Here is a 17,449-nt window from a genome sequence, read left to right as displayed (position 1 = left end):
TATGTATTTCTAAAATTCAAAGTGTTAGAAACCAAGAACTAATGAAGGTCTTCGCAATGGTATTTCAAAGAGTTACCTTTTCAAATGGAGACATAGGTTGCAGGTAGCATATTGACTCATGCCCGAATTTAAAAATTTTATTGAAAAAAGCACAAAATTGTATTATCATAAATGTTAAGACACTAGAAATCACTTTAACTCTTAGATTTGTTCATTTTGCATCTTATAAATAAATATAAAACAGTGATTACATTTTTCATTCTGGTATTAAATAATCTGTTTCCAATCTTACATGATTTATAACACTATGTCTATTGGTAGGAAATTTTAAAAATTTAAATGTCTTATTGATCAAAGCTATTTTTTTCTTATTTTTAAGTCCCATAATATTGTGAAGAAACTATATCTCTAAGGTCTAAAAATAAAGAAGTAGAAAAAATTTTAATAGCAAATACAGTGGATCTTTGGGTGATGTTGGCAGAAATTTGGTCAAATATGTACCAAGTGACACAGAAAAAAAGAGCAGATTATTCTATACCATTCACATACGAGACAGAAACAGAGCTGAAATCTAAGTGCTATGATCAGAACTGTTACTAAATGATAATCTAGAGGTGGGTTCACTCATACCAGTTTTGAAATAATTCTGTTAAGTAAACATTCTTAGTAAATACTAAGATTTAAAATAAACAATTTTACTATACCCGAGCCATTCTCTTCCATTCTGGCATTAACACTTGACATGGATGACACCATGGAGAATAGAAATCAACCATCCATACTTCATCATGTTTTCTCTGTGTAACTAGTTCATTGAAAGTGGTGGGTGTCAGGGAGATCACTGAAGGATTCATAAGATCCTAAACAGAACACAGCTTTCATTATAACAGATATAAACAAGAGTTGTTCATATATTCTTGGCAAATTGTTGGTATATGTCATTTAGAAAAGTTCCTGTTTTTGAATAATCAGAAGATACTTAAAGATATTTAAAGAGAATCTATAGTGAATTATTTTAAACAGGAAGAAATGATCCCTAATTTATTTTTTAAGTTTGGATTTTGTCCATCAGTCTTCTTAAATTAAGGTGTATTTTCTTCTTATTTCTATGTATCACCAGTCATCTTAAGTAGGGAAAAGAGGCAACCTTATTCAAAGTTATAGGGAGATAAGGCAAGAGTTCTAAGAGCTGCCCAGATGTCTACATAGGCTATACAGTTCTTTCTGGAACCAATGGTTCATTTGGAAATAACCCTTTAATTATTAATGGAAAGCCTACTATTCTATTTTTCTGACACTCTGACTGGAGATACTGCACAATCTCTCTACAGATCACGTGCTCCAAATACTGTTCTAACACAGAAATGCCCAGTCCTTCAGTCTATCATGATTGGGAAATACTAACAAAGATGTTAGCTTCGCTGGGCAACAATCAAAAACAAAACAACACAAAACAAAAAACTATTACCTTGTAGGAGGAGGAAGAGATGAGTAGAACAGAGAGCAGAATGGTCATTACATGGATAATAAACTAGAATTTTTAATTTCTTTCCTAGGAGGCACCTGTAACTATTTTATTCAGTCCAGACTATTAGTGAGAAAAAAGGAGATGTTATAGATGTAGGGTACTTCTGTGTTACTAACACAGCAGGCTTGGCATAAGCTGCCCAGGCTTGAAGAGGCCCTCCACTGGGGGTGGGGTAAGACTGCCCTCACCCACATATTTCCTGGAAAACAGTGGGCTCACTCCTATCTCATCTATATGAGACCTAAAAGAAATAATCTGTGGTGGTTCTATCAGAGAAAACAGGGAAGGGGGTGACAAAACTTTATGTAACAGCATAATTTCACATATTCAGTAAATAGTGGTGTCTATTAAGTACAAGGCACTGTACTAGGAAACAAGTAAAACACAGACTTATTCTCAGAGTTTACAGTAGTATATAATGAGTAAAACATTAGAAAAATTAAAAAAATTCATTTTCTTAGAAAATAATGTTTTGGCATGAAAAGAATAAATCTTGTTGTTAAACGTTATTAAATAGTCATAGAAAGTGTACACACACAGAAGGATTTACAGCCACAGGCTGTAATTTAAAATACCTCTATGAACTCCAAGATCTGTTCTGCAGAGTGATGTCCTTCATATTCATGAACGTTGGACTGGTTGAATACCACTGTTGTTGGATAAGCCTGAATGTTATGCTGTTAGGAACAAGAATACAAATTGAACAAAGATTTATACATTTTACCTACTGCTTTCAAATTCATAACCAGCTTGCCTTTAAGTAACAGTGACAATAAGATTAAAAAAACTCATTGCTAAATTGCTAGTAACTGAGAAACTTTAGCCTGGCCAAATTTAGCAAAGGAAATGGATTCACAGTTGTACTGATGAGTACCCGACCCTTATTTATAGCTACTCCATTAGCCATAAAATCCATAGGCACTGAAACACTGAGAAGTGATGATGGGCAATTATGAGCTTGGTCCCTTTTTACTCTTCTGAACCAAGGTGGATGTGGCTGTACAGAGCAGGCTAATCTCAGATTGAGTCTTTTTTTAAAATTATAATAAATACTCCAATTTGTCTAGAAGTAGAAGAAAATCAAGGAAACAAAATAGCAAGAATATGAAAATAAATTAATAAAGTATACATAACCATATTTTAGGTTAAAGAAATATGAATCATGCCCGAAGAACGTGGTCATTTATTATTCTTTATTCAAGATAGCTTTTATGGTACAAAATACTATAATTTCCTTCTCAAAATTAACATGAGCACTAGCCCAGGAAGCATTCCTCTAAAGTTTTAATTTTAATTTTAGTTTTTTAAAAGTTATAATGAGATCTCTGTCCGTGGATTTGCTGTAGCTGAACTCTGCATCCTTAAAGTTGACAAGGACTCATTAGCAAATTGGAATCATTGGCTAAGATTCAAAAATAATTTTATTTTTTTTTATAAAGCTGTTTTCTTTTTTCTTTTTCTTATAATTTTATTTATTTATTTATTTTTCCCCCAAAGCCCCAGTAGATAGTTGTATGACATAGTTGCACATCCTTCTAGTTGCTGTATGTGGGACGCGGCCTCAGCATGGCCGGAGAAGTGGTGCGCTGGGTGCGCGCCTGGGATCCAAACCCGGGCCGCCAGCAGCAGAGCGTGCGCACTTAACCGCTAAGCCACGGGGCCAGCCCATCAAAAATAATTTTAAAAAAACAATAGGAACACTTATCAAACTTCTGTAAAATGAGTGCAAACTCAAATCTCTGATTAGATTAACAAAACAGCAATTAGACCTGACATTTAACAAATGCTTACTACATATGAGCACCTTTTTAGCACTTAAACATGTATTTTCTCACCTGTTTCTCACAATTCTATTGAGAAGCTAAAATTACTAAGTCAACTTTATAGATGAGGAAACTGAGGTATTGAGAGACTAAGTGACTTGGATCTTTTCAAAGTCACATAAAAGACATTCAAAACAAAAGGTCTTATTTCATTTTTAAAATTTATTTTAATGAAATTTCAAACATAATGAAAAGATGAGAGAATAATCTAGTAAATACCCACATATCCCTCCCCTATATTTAAGGAAAATTAACTTTTTTGCCATATTGGTAGATTGCTGGAAGTTCTCTTTCTTGCTCCCATATCCTTCCCTCCCTGACATTAAGGGCAACCCAATATCCTACAGTCAGTGTGTAGCCAATCCATTGATGTTTCTATAGTTTTGCTACCTGCATATGCATCCCTAAATGGTATACTGTAGTGTTTAAGCATTTAGAAACTTGCTGAAATTTTATCATACCCTCTATACTATTCTGCAACCTCCTTTTTTATTTTACATTGTATTTCTGAGATTTACCCAGAAAAGAGGTCTAGTTTTAAATGCTCTATGGTATTCTACTATGTGACAGGATAATGAATTTATCCATATATTTGCTATTGTCAGATTTCTAAATTTTTGTTAATTTGATGGATGAGGAAGGTATGTGACTATTGTTGTAATGTGTACTTTCTTGATGACTAGTGAAGTCAAACATTTTTCATGTTTATTGGATTTCCTCTTTTACGAAATGTCTGTAAACTTTCTTTTTATTTTTAAAGACTACAAAATTGATTTGTGGTCTTTAAATGTTCTGGACACTAAGGTTTGTCAGTTATATGTGCTGCAAATACTTCCTCAGTCTGTTGTCTGTCTTAATTTTATAGTGTCTCTTTCTTTGGCAATAGTTTTAACGTTTAATGTAGCCAGATTCATTAATTGTTTAATCCTTTGTTTGTATGTGTGTGTGGAGTGAAAATTATTCCTCACACAGATGCCATAAAGATCTCAGCTTATACCTCCTTCTATTATATTTTTAAAACACGTTGCTTTCTTTCTTTTCCCTCTTCTTTTTTCTCTTCGTCTCTTCTCCATTTATCTTTTTTAAAAAGTTTGTTTTTATGAATTATTTAAAATATACACAAAAGCAGAGAGCAATAAACTCTGATGTACTGTTGAAGCTAAAAGAATCATCCACTCATGGCTACTCTGATTTCATCTATACCCCCTGCCACTCTATCCTGCCCCAAGATTAATTTAAATATGGATGACTTATCATTTCATCCATAAATATTTTAGTGTATTTAAAATATAAACACTTCGCCCAAATATAACCATACTATCATGTTGACTCCTAAAAATTAACAGTAATTCCTGAAAATCATCAGATAGTCTGTCAGTGTTCAAATATCTCTAGTTATCTTGTTTTTTTTTGCAGTTGGTTTGAATTTCATCCAAACAAGGCCTAAAACACTGCATTTGAATGATATGTCTTTTAAGCCTCTTTAATCTCTTTTTCCCCCTTTCACTGGATTTGTCCAATAAACTGGCTGTTAGTCCTGTGAAGTCCTCTACGTGCTGGGATTCGCAGCGTGCACGCCCATGGTACCACTCGTGTTCCTCTGTCACTGGATTTCCTATACACTAATAGATCTGGAGGCTAGATTTGACTTAGGTTTGATTTTTTTCCCCAAGAGTATTTTATAGGTGGTATTATATACTCTCATGATGAGATATATAATTTCTAGTTCTTCTTGGAATTGAAGAGTAAATATTTATTAAGCTCAGAAAATATTTTTATGTAGATAAAGATTTCAAAAATCTCATTCATTGTTTTAATTTCCTTCTATTAACTATACTTAGAAGACAAGTATGAGGGTAGCCAAAGAATAAAAACTATAGACTGCCCAAAGGTAATATTAAGTTAAAAAAAAATAAAGATCTTAAATAATTGAAAAATCACGTATTTCATCAAGTCAACTATTTTCCTAAGTTTAGTAAGTGAGACTACATCTACATTCAGCCATATATATTATCTATTCATGTTTTAATCCAATCATAATTTTCTATTATTTTGTTGAAATTACTTGTTTAAATAATTTGTTACTACTCTAAATATAGATGTACATTTGAATGTTATTTTATCATTTTAATACTAGACTGCCAAAAGCTATTTTATAAAAATATTAATTAGAATAAATTTTTTATACTTTGCCTTACCATGTTACAGAGTCCCTCATGAACTGTACAATCTAGAGTACCAAACTTAAGCTGACCATAAAGATGCTTTGATGCTTTCCGTAACTCCGGTAATAACGCTTGACATGGCGGACACCACTACGAAAGAAAAAATATTCATAAGCACCAAGCCAAATGAAACAAAAACACACATCATTTTTGCAACAAGCAATATGCTAAGTAAGACAAACCACACTTAATTGCAAATCTTATGTGTTTATATACTTAAATCTCAGAGGGGCAAGTACAGCAGCACTCTCTTAGAAGCAATATGTGACAGTGGACAAAACTGAGGAACAGAATTCTCATATTCATGGTTCAACGTTATCTAGAAAATGTCTTTTTGCTGTTACAAGAAAATCTGACAATATTGAAATTTGACAGATAAAAATAACTTACAGGGGCAAAAAAATCAACAAGCCATGGTTCTTTGTTATTGGCAGGAAAATTTTGAGGTCCAAGTGTGGTAACATGAGAATTAACACTTTCTTTGGCAAAGGCAAGTATATCATATAGAATCTTCTTTCCTTTGAAATTGAGGAAGAGAAAAATTAAAATCCACATTCTGCCTTTTTATCCATAGAAACATTTCAAAGTTTTCATGCTTAAGAATATTAAAGGAACATAAGCTCATGGACAAATGGAGTCTGGTGAGGTTTCAGTGTTCTATATACTACGTATACATAGGTTTGCTCTGAGAGGAGCACCCTTTACTCTTTTGTGCCTTGGAGGACCAGTTAAAATGTCAAGATCTCTTTGAAATGCTCCTTCATCCTCAGAGGCAGAACAGTAACTTCCTTGCAGTGTTCTTTGAATTCCTCATGCTTACCTGAACTCTTACTATGGCCTAACTCCTAAATCTGTTTCTTCAACCTAGACTTCTCTTGTGAATTCAAAACCTGTATTACCAACTGCCTGCCCATGGAAATATTTACCTGGGATGTCATATATACATTTCAAACATAATATATCCAAATCAAAGTTGAGTTATTTTCCCCCAAACTTGCTCCTTTTCTCACCTTCCCTATCTTGGCAGTGGCATAATCATCTGCTAGGTGCCTAAATAAGACATCCCCGAGTGACTCTTGCCTTCTTTCTTGCCTTCTTCTTTCCTACTGCAATAACCAAGCTGGTCTTTCTGCCCCGTCTTCCTTAACTAATCCATTTTCTACACTGTACTACAGTCAATTTACAAAAACATTAATCTGATTACGTTGTCCCCTTGCTTAAAGGCCTCTCATGATTTGCCACTGCCTAAAGAATATACTCCTTGGCTTGGCAAATGTAGCTTTCTCAAACAGCACATAGTCCATTTTCCCACGGTCCCTCTGACTTACTCACTCAATAGTCAATACTAAGTCAAGCACCCATTATGTGTCAGACCCTGTTTTACATGCCAGATGGCATGCAAAAATAAAAACGACATAGTCTTTCTCCTTGAGCTCATAGCTCAGTAGAAGAGAGAATTTTCACAACTATTTAAATATAGTGATAAATGACACCACATTCTCCTGTTTTCTTACTCTTTAGCTGCTGCTTCTTGAATTGCTTCATGAATTCCTCCATCTTTAACCACCCCTTAAAAGTGATCCTTAGGGCCCTGATCCTATCTATCTCTGTATTCACTCTCAGACAAGCTCATCCTCAATCAAGGCTTCAATTACCATTGACATGACGATTATTTGTATCTACATTTTCAGCCCAAATTCCTCTCCTGAGGCCCAGGCCTATACTCAACTGAGGCCTATATTCAACTGTGAACCAGGAGTGTGTACTCCATATCAACTCCTCCCCCGTGTTCTCTTCCTCACTGAATGGCGCAGTCAGTCACTCAATTACCAATTCACCAGTCAGAAACTTGGGCTTCCTTTTCTTATTCTCTCACATCTAAATAATCAAGTTACATTGATTTTGTATTCTTGCTATTTTAAAAATCTGTCCGCTTCTTTTCATCCACATTACCATGATTTAGATAAGGCAGCCATCTTCTCTTACATAAATGACTGTAACAGGATTCTACCTCTTTCCCTTCCTCCAATCTTGCTTCTATCCATTCCAGGCAGCCAGTCACCTTTCTAAAATGTAAAACTAGTTAAATCATATCTCTGCTTAAATCCATAAATACCTTTGCTTTGAGGATACAGTCCAAATTCTTTTACCTAACAGATGAAACACATAATTTGGACCCTTGGTGCCCTCTCCAGGCTCAAGTCTCATTCTTTCCTAACTTTCAACACTGAGGTATCCTGAAATTCTTGCTTTCTAAGAATAAATGAAGTTCTCTCTTATCTCAGAGTCCATGAATACATTTGCTGGTTCCTGTGTTTGGAATGTGTTTGCCACCTCTTTATTTTGGTAACCATTACTTATACTTTAGATCTCAATGGAGAGATTGCTTTCTCTAACCTCAGAAAATTATTCTTCCTAAGTGTTACCCATGCTTATCTCTTCTAGCAGTCAGTCTCCAAGAGAGCTCCCAATAGTCCTTACCTCATGGACTCAAACCATTATTGTACCAGGGCTGGTGTATGTGACCAAGAGAATATGGTGGATGTGATGGTCTGTCTCGTCTGAGATTACAGTATAAAAGATACTGTTGCTTCTTTGTGTGGGTGTGTGTCTCTCTTTGATCATTCATTCTGGGAGAAGCCAGCTGCCATGTTGTGAGCAGCCCTATAGAGAGGCTCACGTGGTGAGGAACTAAAGCTTTCTGACTGGCCCATGAGTCAGCTTGGAACCAAATCCTCCAGCACAGTCTAACCTTGAGACAACTACAGCCCTTGCCTACCTTGACTGCAACCTCATGAGAAAACATGAGCCAGAACCACTCAGCTAAGCTGTTCTCAACTTCCTGAACACCAGAAACTCTGTGAGTTAATAAATGTTCGTTGTTTTAAGCAGCTAAGTTTTGGGGTAATTAACTACTCAAAAATAGAATCATACTCCTCACTTCAGACATTCTTAAATTTGTCCAAGTGGTTGTCTGTTTTCCCTACTAGTCCATAATATTCTATAAGGTAGAGATTAAGTATAGTTCACATTTTTCCCTACTCCCTAGCATTGTACCCGGCACATGTAGATGGCTCACTATTTAAATCCAAAGAAATAATACAAATTATGCTATAAAGTTAGTGGCAGTACACAAAAGGAAGTACTTGGAGATTCATGGTATATTTCTCAAGATAGAAAATGCTTTAGCTAAGTTTTGAAGGGTGATTTGGAGTTTGCCAAATATTTTGAGGGGCAGGAAGGAATGATCACAATGCAGGAGGAAGAAAAATCTTGTGTGACGGCACAGAGGAGTGAAAGAATATGGTATTTTCAAGGATCCACAAGTAGCTGGAGCTAAGATTATTTGCAGGGGCAGAGGTGAGAGAAGTGGCTAGAAAAATGAGGCAGATCATGAATGTACCCTATTAATTTAACAACTATTTACTGAGTTCCTACTACGCACCAGGCACCATTCTAGGTCCTGGAGATAGAGTGGTGAGCAAAACAGATAAAGTCATTGCTCCTATGCTAAGGAACCTGAAGTTTATTCTGAAAGAAACCAAGAGAGTCAAGGCAGAAAAGTGACAGGAGAATACTCTAGGGTAATAACTCTGCAAATAAAACAAGTAATCAATTATAAAGAGGAAAGGCTACCAGACGGGCAATCGTATCAGAAGATATAGTAGATGAAGGAGATGATGGACCTGAAATAAGGCAGCAACTACAGAGAAGAGGGGGAATCTGAGAAATATATCAGAGGTAAAAAAGAATAGAACTCTATTATTAAAACTTGGTCATTTCTAGCACTTTTCAGGAGGTGGCACAGTTTAGTGCTGCTATAATAAGCCTAGGCTTTGGAGTCAGACATATTTGGATATAAAAGCTACTTTAACCAGTTACTAGTTGTTTGTCGTGGGCAAGTTACTTAATCTTTTGAGTCTCAGTTTTGTCCCTTGCTGGATTGTTGTGAAGATAAAAATGGAAATGCAAAAGTATGCAAAGCCTTTAGAAAAACATCTCATAGAAAGTACTGAATAAACAGTAGTTACTGTTAGGTTTGTCTTGCCAAGCCTTTGCTCACATAGTTCCTTCAGCTAGAGGGCCTCACATCTTGTTTTCCTGTATTTGCTTTGGGAAATGGAGCACTCAAATGTCATCGCAATTCAAATATCACCTCCTGACCATTACTATGCAGAAGTTATCTTGATTTCATCTTGCAATTTATACATATGGCCATTATAATGTTTTTCATCTCTTCTTTGTAGATCTCCCTCCTCTTACTCCCACTAGATGACATTTTAAACTACTTGAGAGCAGAGTCCATGTCTTACAACTTTGCACTCTTAACACCTAAAATAGTGCTTGTCACATAATAGGCATAACATCAATATCTGTTATCCACTTAACTATGTTACAGTTAGTAGTCTGTGTGTCTGTTTTGCTGCATTTGACCTTTTTCAGAATAGAGACTATGATGTATCCTGAATCCTAGGAATTGGAACTGTACTTACATGAATGGAGAGCTAAAGTTGCAAAAAGCTGAAATGCAGAAATGTAATTATAAATTCAAGAGAGATAACATAGCAGTTAATGGAGATGTTTAGTAGTCTTGTGGAGGAAAAATTCAAAAGAATGCCTGGAAATTGCCCACAATGGCTGAAATGCTACACACGGCACACTGGAATGGAAACTGTAGGTGTTGCTTACTTTTGTCAACAAGCAAGAACCTTAAATTCTTCACTAGCCTGACATGTCACCAGAGTTCTTGCTGAAACACTGATCAAAAGAAGAGTAAAGAGGATAAAATAACTATATGTAATGCAAAATATCTTTCCCCATAAGAAACTTACTAATAAATGAGAGAAAATTATTTACAATAAGCATGTCCATAGAAAACAAGGTAAAAAGTACAATGAAAAAATTGCTATTTGAAAATGAAGATAAATTTTTATCATTTTTTTCCCTTCTTACCATGATGAATTTCATATTCTTTGGTTCCTTGTCCTTTAAATACTGCTAGACATGGCTGAAAAACATAGAGATTACTACAGATGTCTGGTGCAGAGGAACAGTCAAACCTGCCAATCTGAAGTACAAAGAGAAGGTTCAATTTGATGAAAACAAAATCTTATCCATTCAATTAAATATTTATAAAGATAGTCCAAAATGAAATTGCTCTAACAACACAGTTTCTAAACAGAGGTTAATGGGCTATGAAAATAAGAGAGAGAAATAATTCATTTACATTTAACATTGAAACTCAATTTAGCTAAAGAAAAAAAAGGGTCCTAGAGAGTTCAAAAATCTGAGAGGAAATTTCCAAGAAAATATGATGTTGTTTAAGAGCTCCACCCTTCTAAAAATATAGAGGATATTTATATAACCTTGGGGTGGAGGAGAGAGAGAATTTTTTTTTTTTTTTTTTTGCTGAGGAAGATCAGCCCTGAGCTAACATCCATGCCAATCCTCCTTCTTTTTTCCCCCCTTTTCTCCCCAAAGCCCCAGTAGATAGTTGTATGTCATAGTTGCACATCCTTCTAGTTGCTGTATGTGGGACGCCGCCTCAGCATGGCCGGACAAGCAGTGTGTTGGTGCGTGCCTGGGATCCGAACCCGGGCTGCCAGTAGCGGAGCATGCGCACTTAACGGCTAAGCCACAGGGCCGGCCCGAGAGAGAACTTTTTAAGTAAGACCCCAGAAGCAGAAATAATAAAAAGTTTGACATTTTCATACAGTGTGGAAGAAAACTAGTAGACAAATGATAAACCAAGAAAAAATATTTGTAGCATTTAAGACAGAGGATCCGTTAAAAAATAAACAGATAAACATCCCATCAAGAGAAATAAAATGAGCCAGAGACATACATAGAAAATAATGTAGAGAAGAATTATGATTTTTTAATAATCTTAAAAAACTTTTTTCAACCTCATTAGAAAGCAAATAAATGAAAGTGAATATTAACCTATCACTTTTGGCCTATCAGAATGGCGATGATTATAAATAATGATAATACCACAGTTGGGATAGGTGTAGAGAATGGTCACTCACATGCTGTCAGTAAGAATATAAACTGACATAAACTTTCTGGAGGACTCTGGTAATGAGGATAAAAATCCTTTAAAATATATAAAACTTTGTTTCAAAAAATTCTTCATGCCGCATTTTTGCAGTATATATCTTTGATATAAAAATGAATGGCTACAACTTAAAGTCATCAGTAACAGATTTGTTAAACAACTACAGTGTAACCATATAGTGAAATACTTAGTCTTCAGGGATGATGACTGATACCTACATATACATGTACATATATACACACACACACATACTGGCATGTGGAAAAGTTCATGATATTGTTGAATGGAAAATTTTACAAAAGAGAATATAGTGAATCCATTTTGATTAAAAAGTCTACATATAAATTTACATGTGTGTTTATTACAATGGCCATTACAATATGGATATGCGCATACACATATACATATGCCCACACACACACACACACACACTTAAAAAGTTTGCCAGGTTATACATTAAATTTTTAGTAGGGTTATTAACTAAAACCCACTAGTAGGTGAGAGTATTGGTAATTTTTAGATATTTAATTCATTTTTGTGCTTATTTATATATCCCAATTTTCAAATAATGAGCATGAATTACTTCCATAAAGAAATAAGAATTAAAAAAAGGGAAAGATACTTTTCTATAGTATGCACTCCAGAAAAATTGTATAATACAGATTTATCACATGCCAGCTACTCAAGAGAAATGAAGGTTAACCACTTTTAAATAGTGTTTCAATTTTTAACAGAAAACAGGAAAACACAATAAAAGAACAAAAACAATTAGGGCTTTTTTAACCTAGAATTTCAAATAAACATTTCTATGTTATTTAAAATATAACTTTACATATTAATAAGAAAGCATACTGCAGAAAATATTTTTCTTACTTGAATATGTTCATTTTTAAGTAGAGTTTTTAGTTTCTTCAACTCAGGATCATTTGAATTTTCATTTTTTCCAAAATGAAAAAATATGAGCCACCGATGATGAGCCAAGCGATCCTTGAAAGTGATTAAAAAAAGTGATCCAGGAAAAGAAATGTCAGAGATGGGAAATTCTAAGAGTTCTAATCTTTATTTCTTTGACTTGAAGTTAATTTTAACCACCCTACCCATTACTTCAAAACATTGTCTAAAATTCAGACCCATTCATATTCTTATTTTGTAGTTTATTGGGAATAATGCTATGTAAATCAATTTTATAATATTATAGATGGATGAGTCACTAAATCATAAAATCTTATAGTAGATGACTGTTCCAAGAAAAAAACATGGCTTTAACAACATATAGCTAAAATGTTGGGAGGTGGGGAAGTCAGCTTTTTCAGGTTTAACAAAAAGTTTTATAGGGACATAGACTTAGAAAACTTTGGGATCAAAAAAGAGAAAAAAATAATTCATTCTACTACAAACTGAGTATTTCTAAAGCTGCTTCTTAATTCTCAGTGACAATAAAGATAGTTCTGTAAGCAAGAACATAGAGTTCCAAATCAGAACCAAAGGTGCTTTGTGATCAAAATCTTGCCTTTCCTGATGCTCCTCCTGAAGCCCACCTTTAGGATTGGTTAGGTTTTCCCAAACTACAGATCCTCCCTGAAGTTGCAACACCAGCAACTCCAGCAATTAGACTTCAACCTAGAATTGACGGATATACAATCTTTTGAAACTGCTACTTTCTCTCTGGCGATGAATAAAACAAATGCTGATTTTAAAATGTTAAGACTTGAAATGTTACCAACATTTATTATTATAAAAATATTACCTCTAGTGTGTTTGCTGAAAGTAGTTCAAAATCTGGAAGATTATGCATTATTTCCACATATATTTCTTTAGCATCCAATGAATTAAGAAACTAGAATAAGAGAAACATATTGTAATCGTTTTATTCAACATCCATTCATAGAAGAAACATATCTCAACATAATAAAGGCCATATATGACAAGCCCACAACTAACATCATACTCAGTGGTGAAAGGATGAAAGCTTTTCCTCTAAGATGAGGAACAAGATGGGATGCCTGCCCACTCTCACCACTCCTATCCAATATAGTACTAGAAATCCTAGCTAGAGCAATGAGGCAAGCAAAGGAAATAAAAGGTATCAGAATTGGAAAATGAGGAGTAAAACAGGATCTATTTGCAAAAGACATGGTTTTATATACAGAAAATCCTGAAGACTGTAACAAGAAACTGTTAGAGCTAATCAATAAATTCAGTAAAGTTGCAGGATACAAAATTAACACACAAAAATCAGTAGCTGTTTCTATACACTAACAGATTTTCTGAAAAGGAAATAAAAATATCAATCCCATTTACAATAGCATCAAAAAATACAATACTTAGGAACAACTTTAACTAAGGAGGTGAAAGATCTCTACTCTGAAAACTACAAGACATTGATGAAAGAAATCAAAGAAGACACAAATAAATAGAAAGGTAGCCTGTGTTCATGGATTGGAAGAATTAATATTGTTAAAACGTCAGTATTACCAAAAGCCATCTATAGATTCAATGCAATCCCCATCAAGCTTCCATTGGTATTTTTTACAGAAGTAGGAAAAAACAGTGCTAAAATTTATCTGGAACCACAAAGACCCAAAATACCCAAAGAAATCCTGAGAAAGAAGAACAAAGCAGGAGGCATCACACTTCCTAATTTCAAGATATACTATAAAACTATAGTCATCAAAACAATATGGTATAAAACAGTATGGTATAAAACTGGTATAAAAACAGACAAATAGACTAATGAAGCAGAATCAAGAGCCCAGAAATAAACCCAAGCATTTACGGTCAACTAATATTTGACAAGGGAGCCATGAATACTCAAAGGAGAAACGATAGTCTTCTCAATAAATGGCACTGGGATAACTGGATATTCACATGTAAAAGAATGAAATTAGACCCATATCTTACACCACTCACAAAAATTAACTCAAAATGGACTAAAGACTTAAATGTAAGATCTGAAACCATGAAACTCCTGAAAGAAAACACAGAAATAAAGCTCCTTGACATGGGTCTTCGTAATAATGTTTCAGATGGCACTGAAAGCACGCAAAACAAAATACACAATAAACAAGTGGGACTATATCAAACTAAAAACTTTCTGCATGACAAAAGAAACCATCAACAAAATGAAAAGAAAACCTACAGAATGGGAACAAATATTTGCAAACCATATATCTGATAAGGGATTAATATCCAAAATATATAAAGAACTTATACAACTCAATAGCAAAAAAACAAATAACCCAATTAAAAAATGTGCAAAGGACCTGAATAGACATTTCTCCAAAGAAGATACATGACAGGGAACAGGTACATGAAAAGATGCTCAATGTCACTAGCCATTAGGGAAATGCAAATTAAAACGACAATGAGATATCACCTCTTGCCTGTTAGAACGGCCACCATCACAGAGACAAAAGATAAACGCTGGCATGGATGTGGAGAAAAGGGAACCCTTGTGCACTGTTGGTGGGACTGTAAATTGGTAAAGCCACTAGGGAAAATAGTATGGAAGATCCTCAAAAAATTAAAAGCAAAACTACTATATGATCCAGCAATTCCACTTCTGGGAATATATCCAAAGGAAACGAAAACACTAACTCAAAAAGATATCTGCACCCCCATGTTCATAGCAGCATTAGTTATAATAGTCAAGACATGGAAACAACCTAAGTGTCCACTGATGGGTGAATGGATAAAGAAGTTGTGGTATATATATATATACAATGGCATATTATTCAGCCAAAAAAAACAAGGAAATCCTACCATTTGCAACAACGTGGATAGATCTCGAAGACATTATGCTAAAAAGTCAGACAAAGAAAGACAAATACAGATGGTCCCTGACTTAATGATGGTTCAACTTAAGATTTTTCAACTTTACAATGGTGTGAAAGTGACAGGCATTCAGGAGAAACCATACTTGAATCTTGAATTTTGATCTTGTCCCATGCTAGTGATATGTAATAGGATACTCTTTTGTGACGCTGTATAGTGGCAGTGGTCCACAGCTCCCAGTTAGCCACGTGATCATGAGGGTAAACAACTAATACACTTACAACCATTCTGTTTTTCACTTTCAGTACAGTATTCAGAGATATTCAACACTTTATTATAAAATAGGCTTTGTGTTAGATAATTTTGCCCAACTATAGGCTAATGGAAGTGTTCTGAGCACATTTAAGGTAGGCTGGGCTAAGCTATGATGTTCTATAGGTTAGGTATGCATTTTCAACTTAAGATGGGTTTATTGGGACATAGCCTCATCATAAGTCGAGGAAGATCTGTACTGTATGATCTAACCTGTATGTGGAATCTTAAAAAACAAAACAAAACAAAACTCATAGAAAAAGAGATAAAACTTGTGGTTACCAGAGGTGGAAGGTGTGGAGGAGAGGGAATTGGAGAAAGGTGGTCAAAACGTACACACTTATAGTTATAAGATAAATAACTACTAGGGATGTAATGTACATGATGATTATAGATAGCTAACAGGGCTGTATGATACATACAGGAAAAGAGAGTAAATCCTAAGAGCTCTGATCACAAGGAAAAAAGTTTTTCCTTTTTTTCTTTCTTTTCTTTTTATTATATCTCTATGAGAAGATGAATGTTAGCTGAACCTATTGTAGTAATCATCTCACAATATATGTAAATAAAACCATCATGCAATATGCCTTAAACTTATATAGTGATGTATGTCAATTATTTCTCAATGAAAATGGAAAAAAAAAAAAAATCCTTATAGGAGACTTTACAAACTGAACTATGTATTAAGCAGAATCCCAGAAATTAAATATCTGTTCTAAATAATTAAATGTTCCAAAATCAAATGATATAAACTGATTCATTTTCTTGCTTATTGTTTACAAAACAATGTATTTTAATGTGTGCATTTATATGTAAATAAATTAAAATGATTCATACTAAAATATTGCTTTTCTCTTTGTTACTCAAAGTGGCTCCAGGAGGAAAATAGGCAGTGGTACTTGTTGTGATATCCAAACTTTTACAAAGGTTTTCCTGTATGGCGCAGTCCATCCATCCTACATTAACAAGACCATCCTAAAATGGAAAGAAGCAAAAAAATAGGTTGGTTGTAAGTGGAAAAAAAAGTTAAAGGGATTTAGTTTTATTTAGCAAAAACACAACTTTTCTACTGTAAATCAAACATTTTTTAAAGAACACTCAAAAAATGATACACATTTGAATAAATTAATAAATTTAGTCTAATAGATGTCAAAATTATACCTAACATACACAGAAAACCTATTACTTTCAAGCACACATAGAACTTTCAGAATTTTCATATCTGGCAAACTCCCAACCCACACCTTCAATAGTATTCAAGTATTAACAACACACACAGACTATATTCCCAACCATAATATGATGAGGGCTAAATAAATAACAAAATAACAACAAAATAACACACAAAAAAATAAAGTTTGGAAATGACAAAATCATTAATATATATTAACTCTTTAGTTAAAGAGGAATTCATAATTAAATTACAGACTACTTAGAAGTGAATGACAATGAATGTACCACATGTCAAGATAACACTGAACACAGCTAATTAGTTAGACAGAAACTTATAGCTGTGAATACATTTATCAGAAAATAAGAAAGATTACAAATAAGTGAGTTAAGTGTTCAAAAAACTACCAAAGAAAATATCTGGAATCACTTTTAAAATGTGTTTCTTAACGTGGCGATACAGTTTTATAAAACAATTGATGCTTACCAACATGCCACTAAGCCTGAGACGTGTCTGTGAAGTCAAACAATCTAGGGGGAAAAAAAACTCATGAGGCAA

General features: G+C 34.2%; 1 protein-coding gene across 3 annotated transcripts in view; it reads right to left on the bottom strand.

Annotated features, from left to right (window-relative positions):
- The window catches only part of DNAJC10 (DnaJ heat shock protein family (Hsp40) member C10), a 41,704-nt gene that overhangs the window by 9,437 nt on the left and 14,818 nt on the right, over positions 1-17,449 (bottom strand). For all 3 annotated transcript variants that reach the window (XM_058549373.1, XM_058549372.1, XM_058549374.1), the window contains 9 exons: positions 17,378-17,421; positions 16,558-16,695; positions 13,382-13,471; positions 12,508-12,621; positions 10,530-10,644; positions 5,967-6,094; positions 5,550-5,666; positions 2,104-2,205; positions 705-860 (listed from right to left, as the gene is read on the bottom strand). In XM_058549373.1, the coding sequence (XP_058405356.1) occupies positions 705-860; positions 2,104-2,205; positions 5,550-5,666; positions 5,967-6,094; positions 10,530-10,644; positions 12,508-12,621; positions 13,382-13,471; positions 16,558-16,695; positions 17,378-17,421 (1,004 nt within the window). The remainder of the gene's footprint in view (positions 1-704; positions 861-2,103; positions 2,206-5,549; positions 5,667-5,966; positions 6,095-10,529; positions 10,645-12,507; positions 12,622-13,381; positions 13,472-16,557; positions 16,696-17,377; positions 17,422-17,449) is intronic.

This window comes from Diceros bicornis, chromosome 10 (genome assembly GCF_020826845.1).
Source record: "Diceros bicornis minor isolate mBicDic1 chromosome 10, mDicBic1.mat.cur, whole genome shotgun sequence".
NCBI classification, from domain to species: Eukaryota; Metazoa; Chordata; class Mammalia; order Perissodactyla; family Rhinocerotidae; genus Diceros; species Diceros bicornis.
Note: the sequence above shows the minus strand (reverse complement) of the source record. Positions and strands in the feature narration are given on the sequence as shown.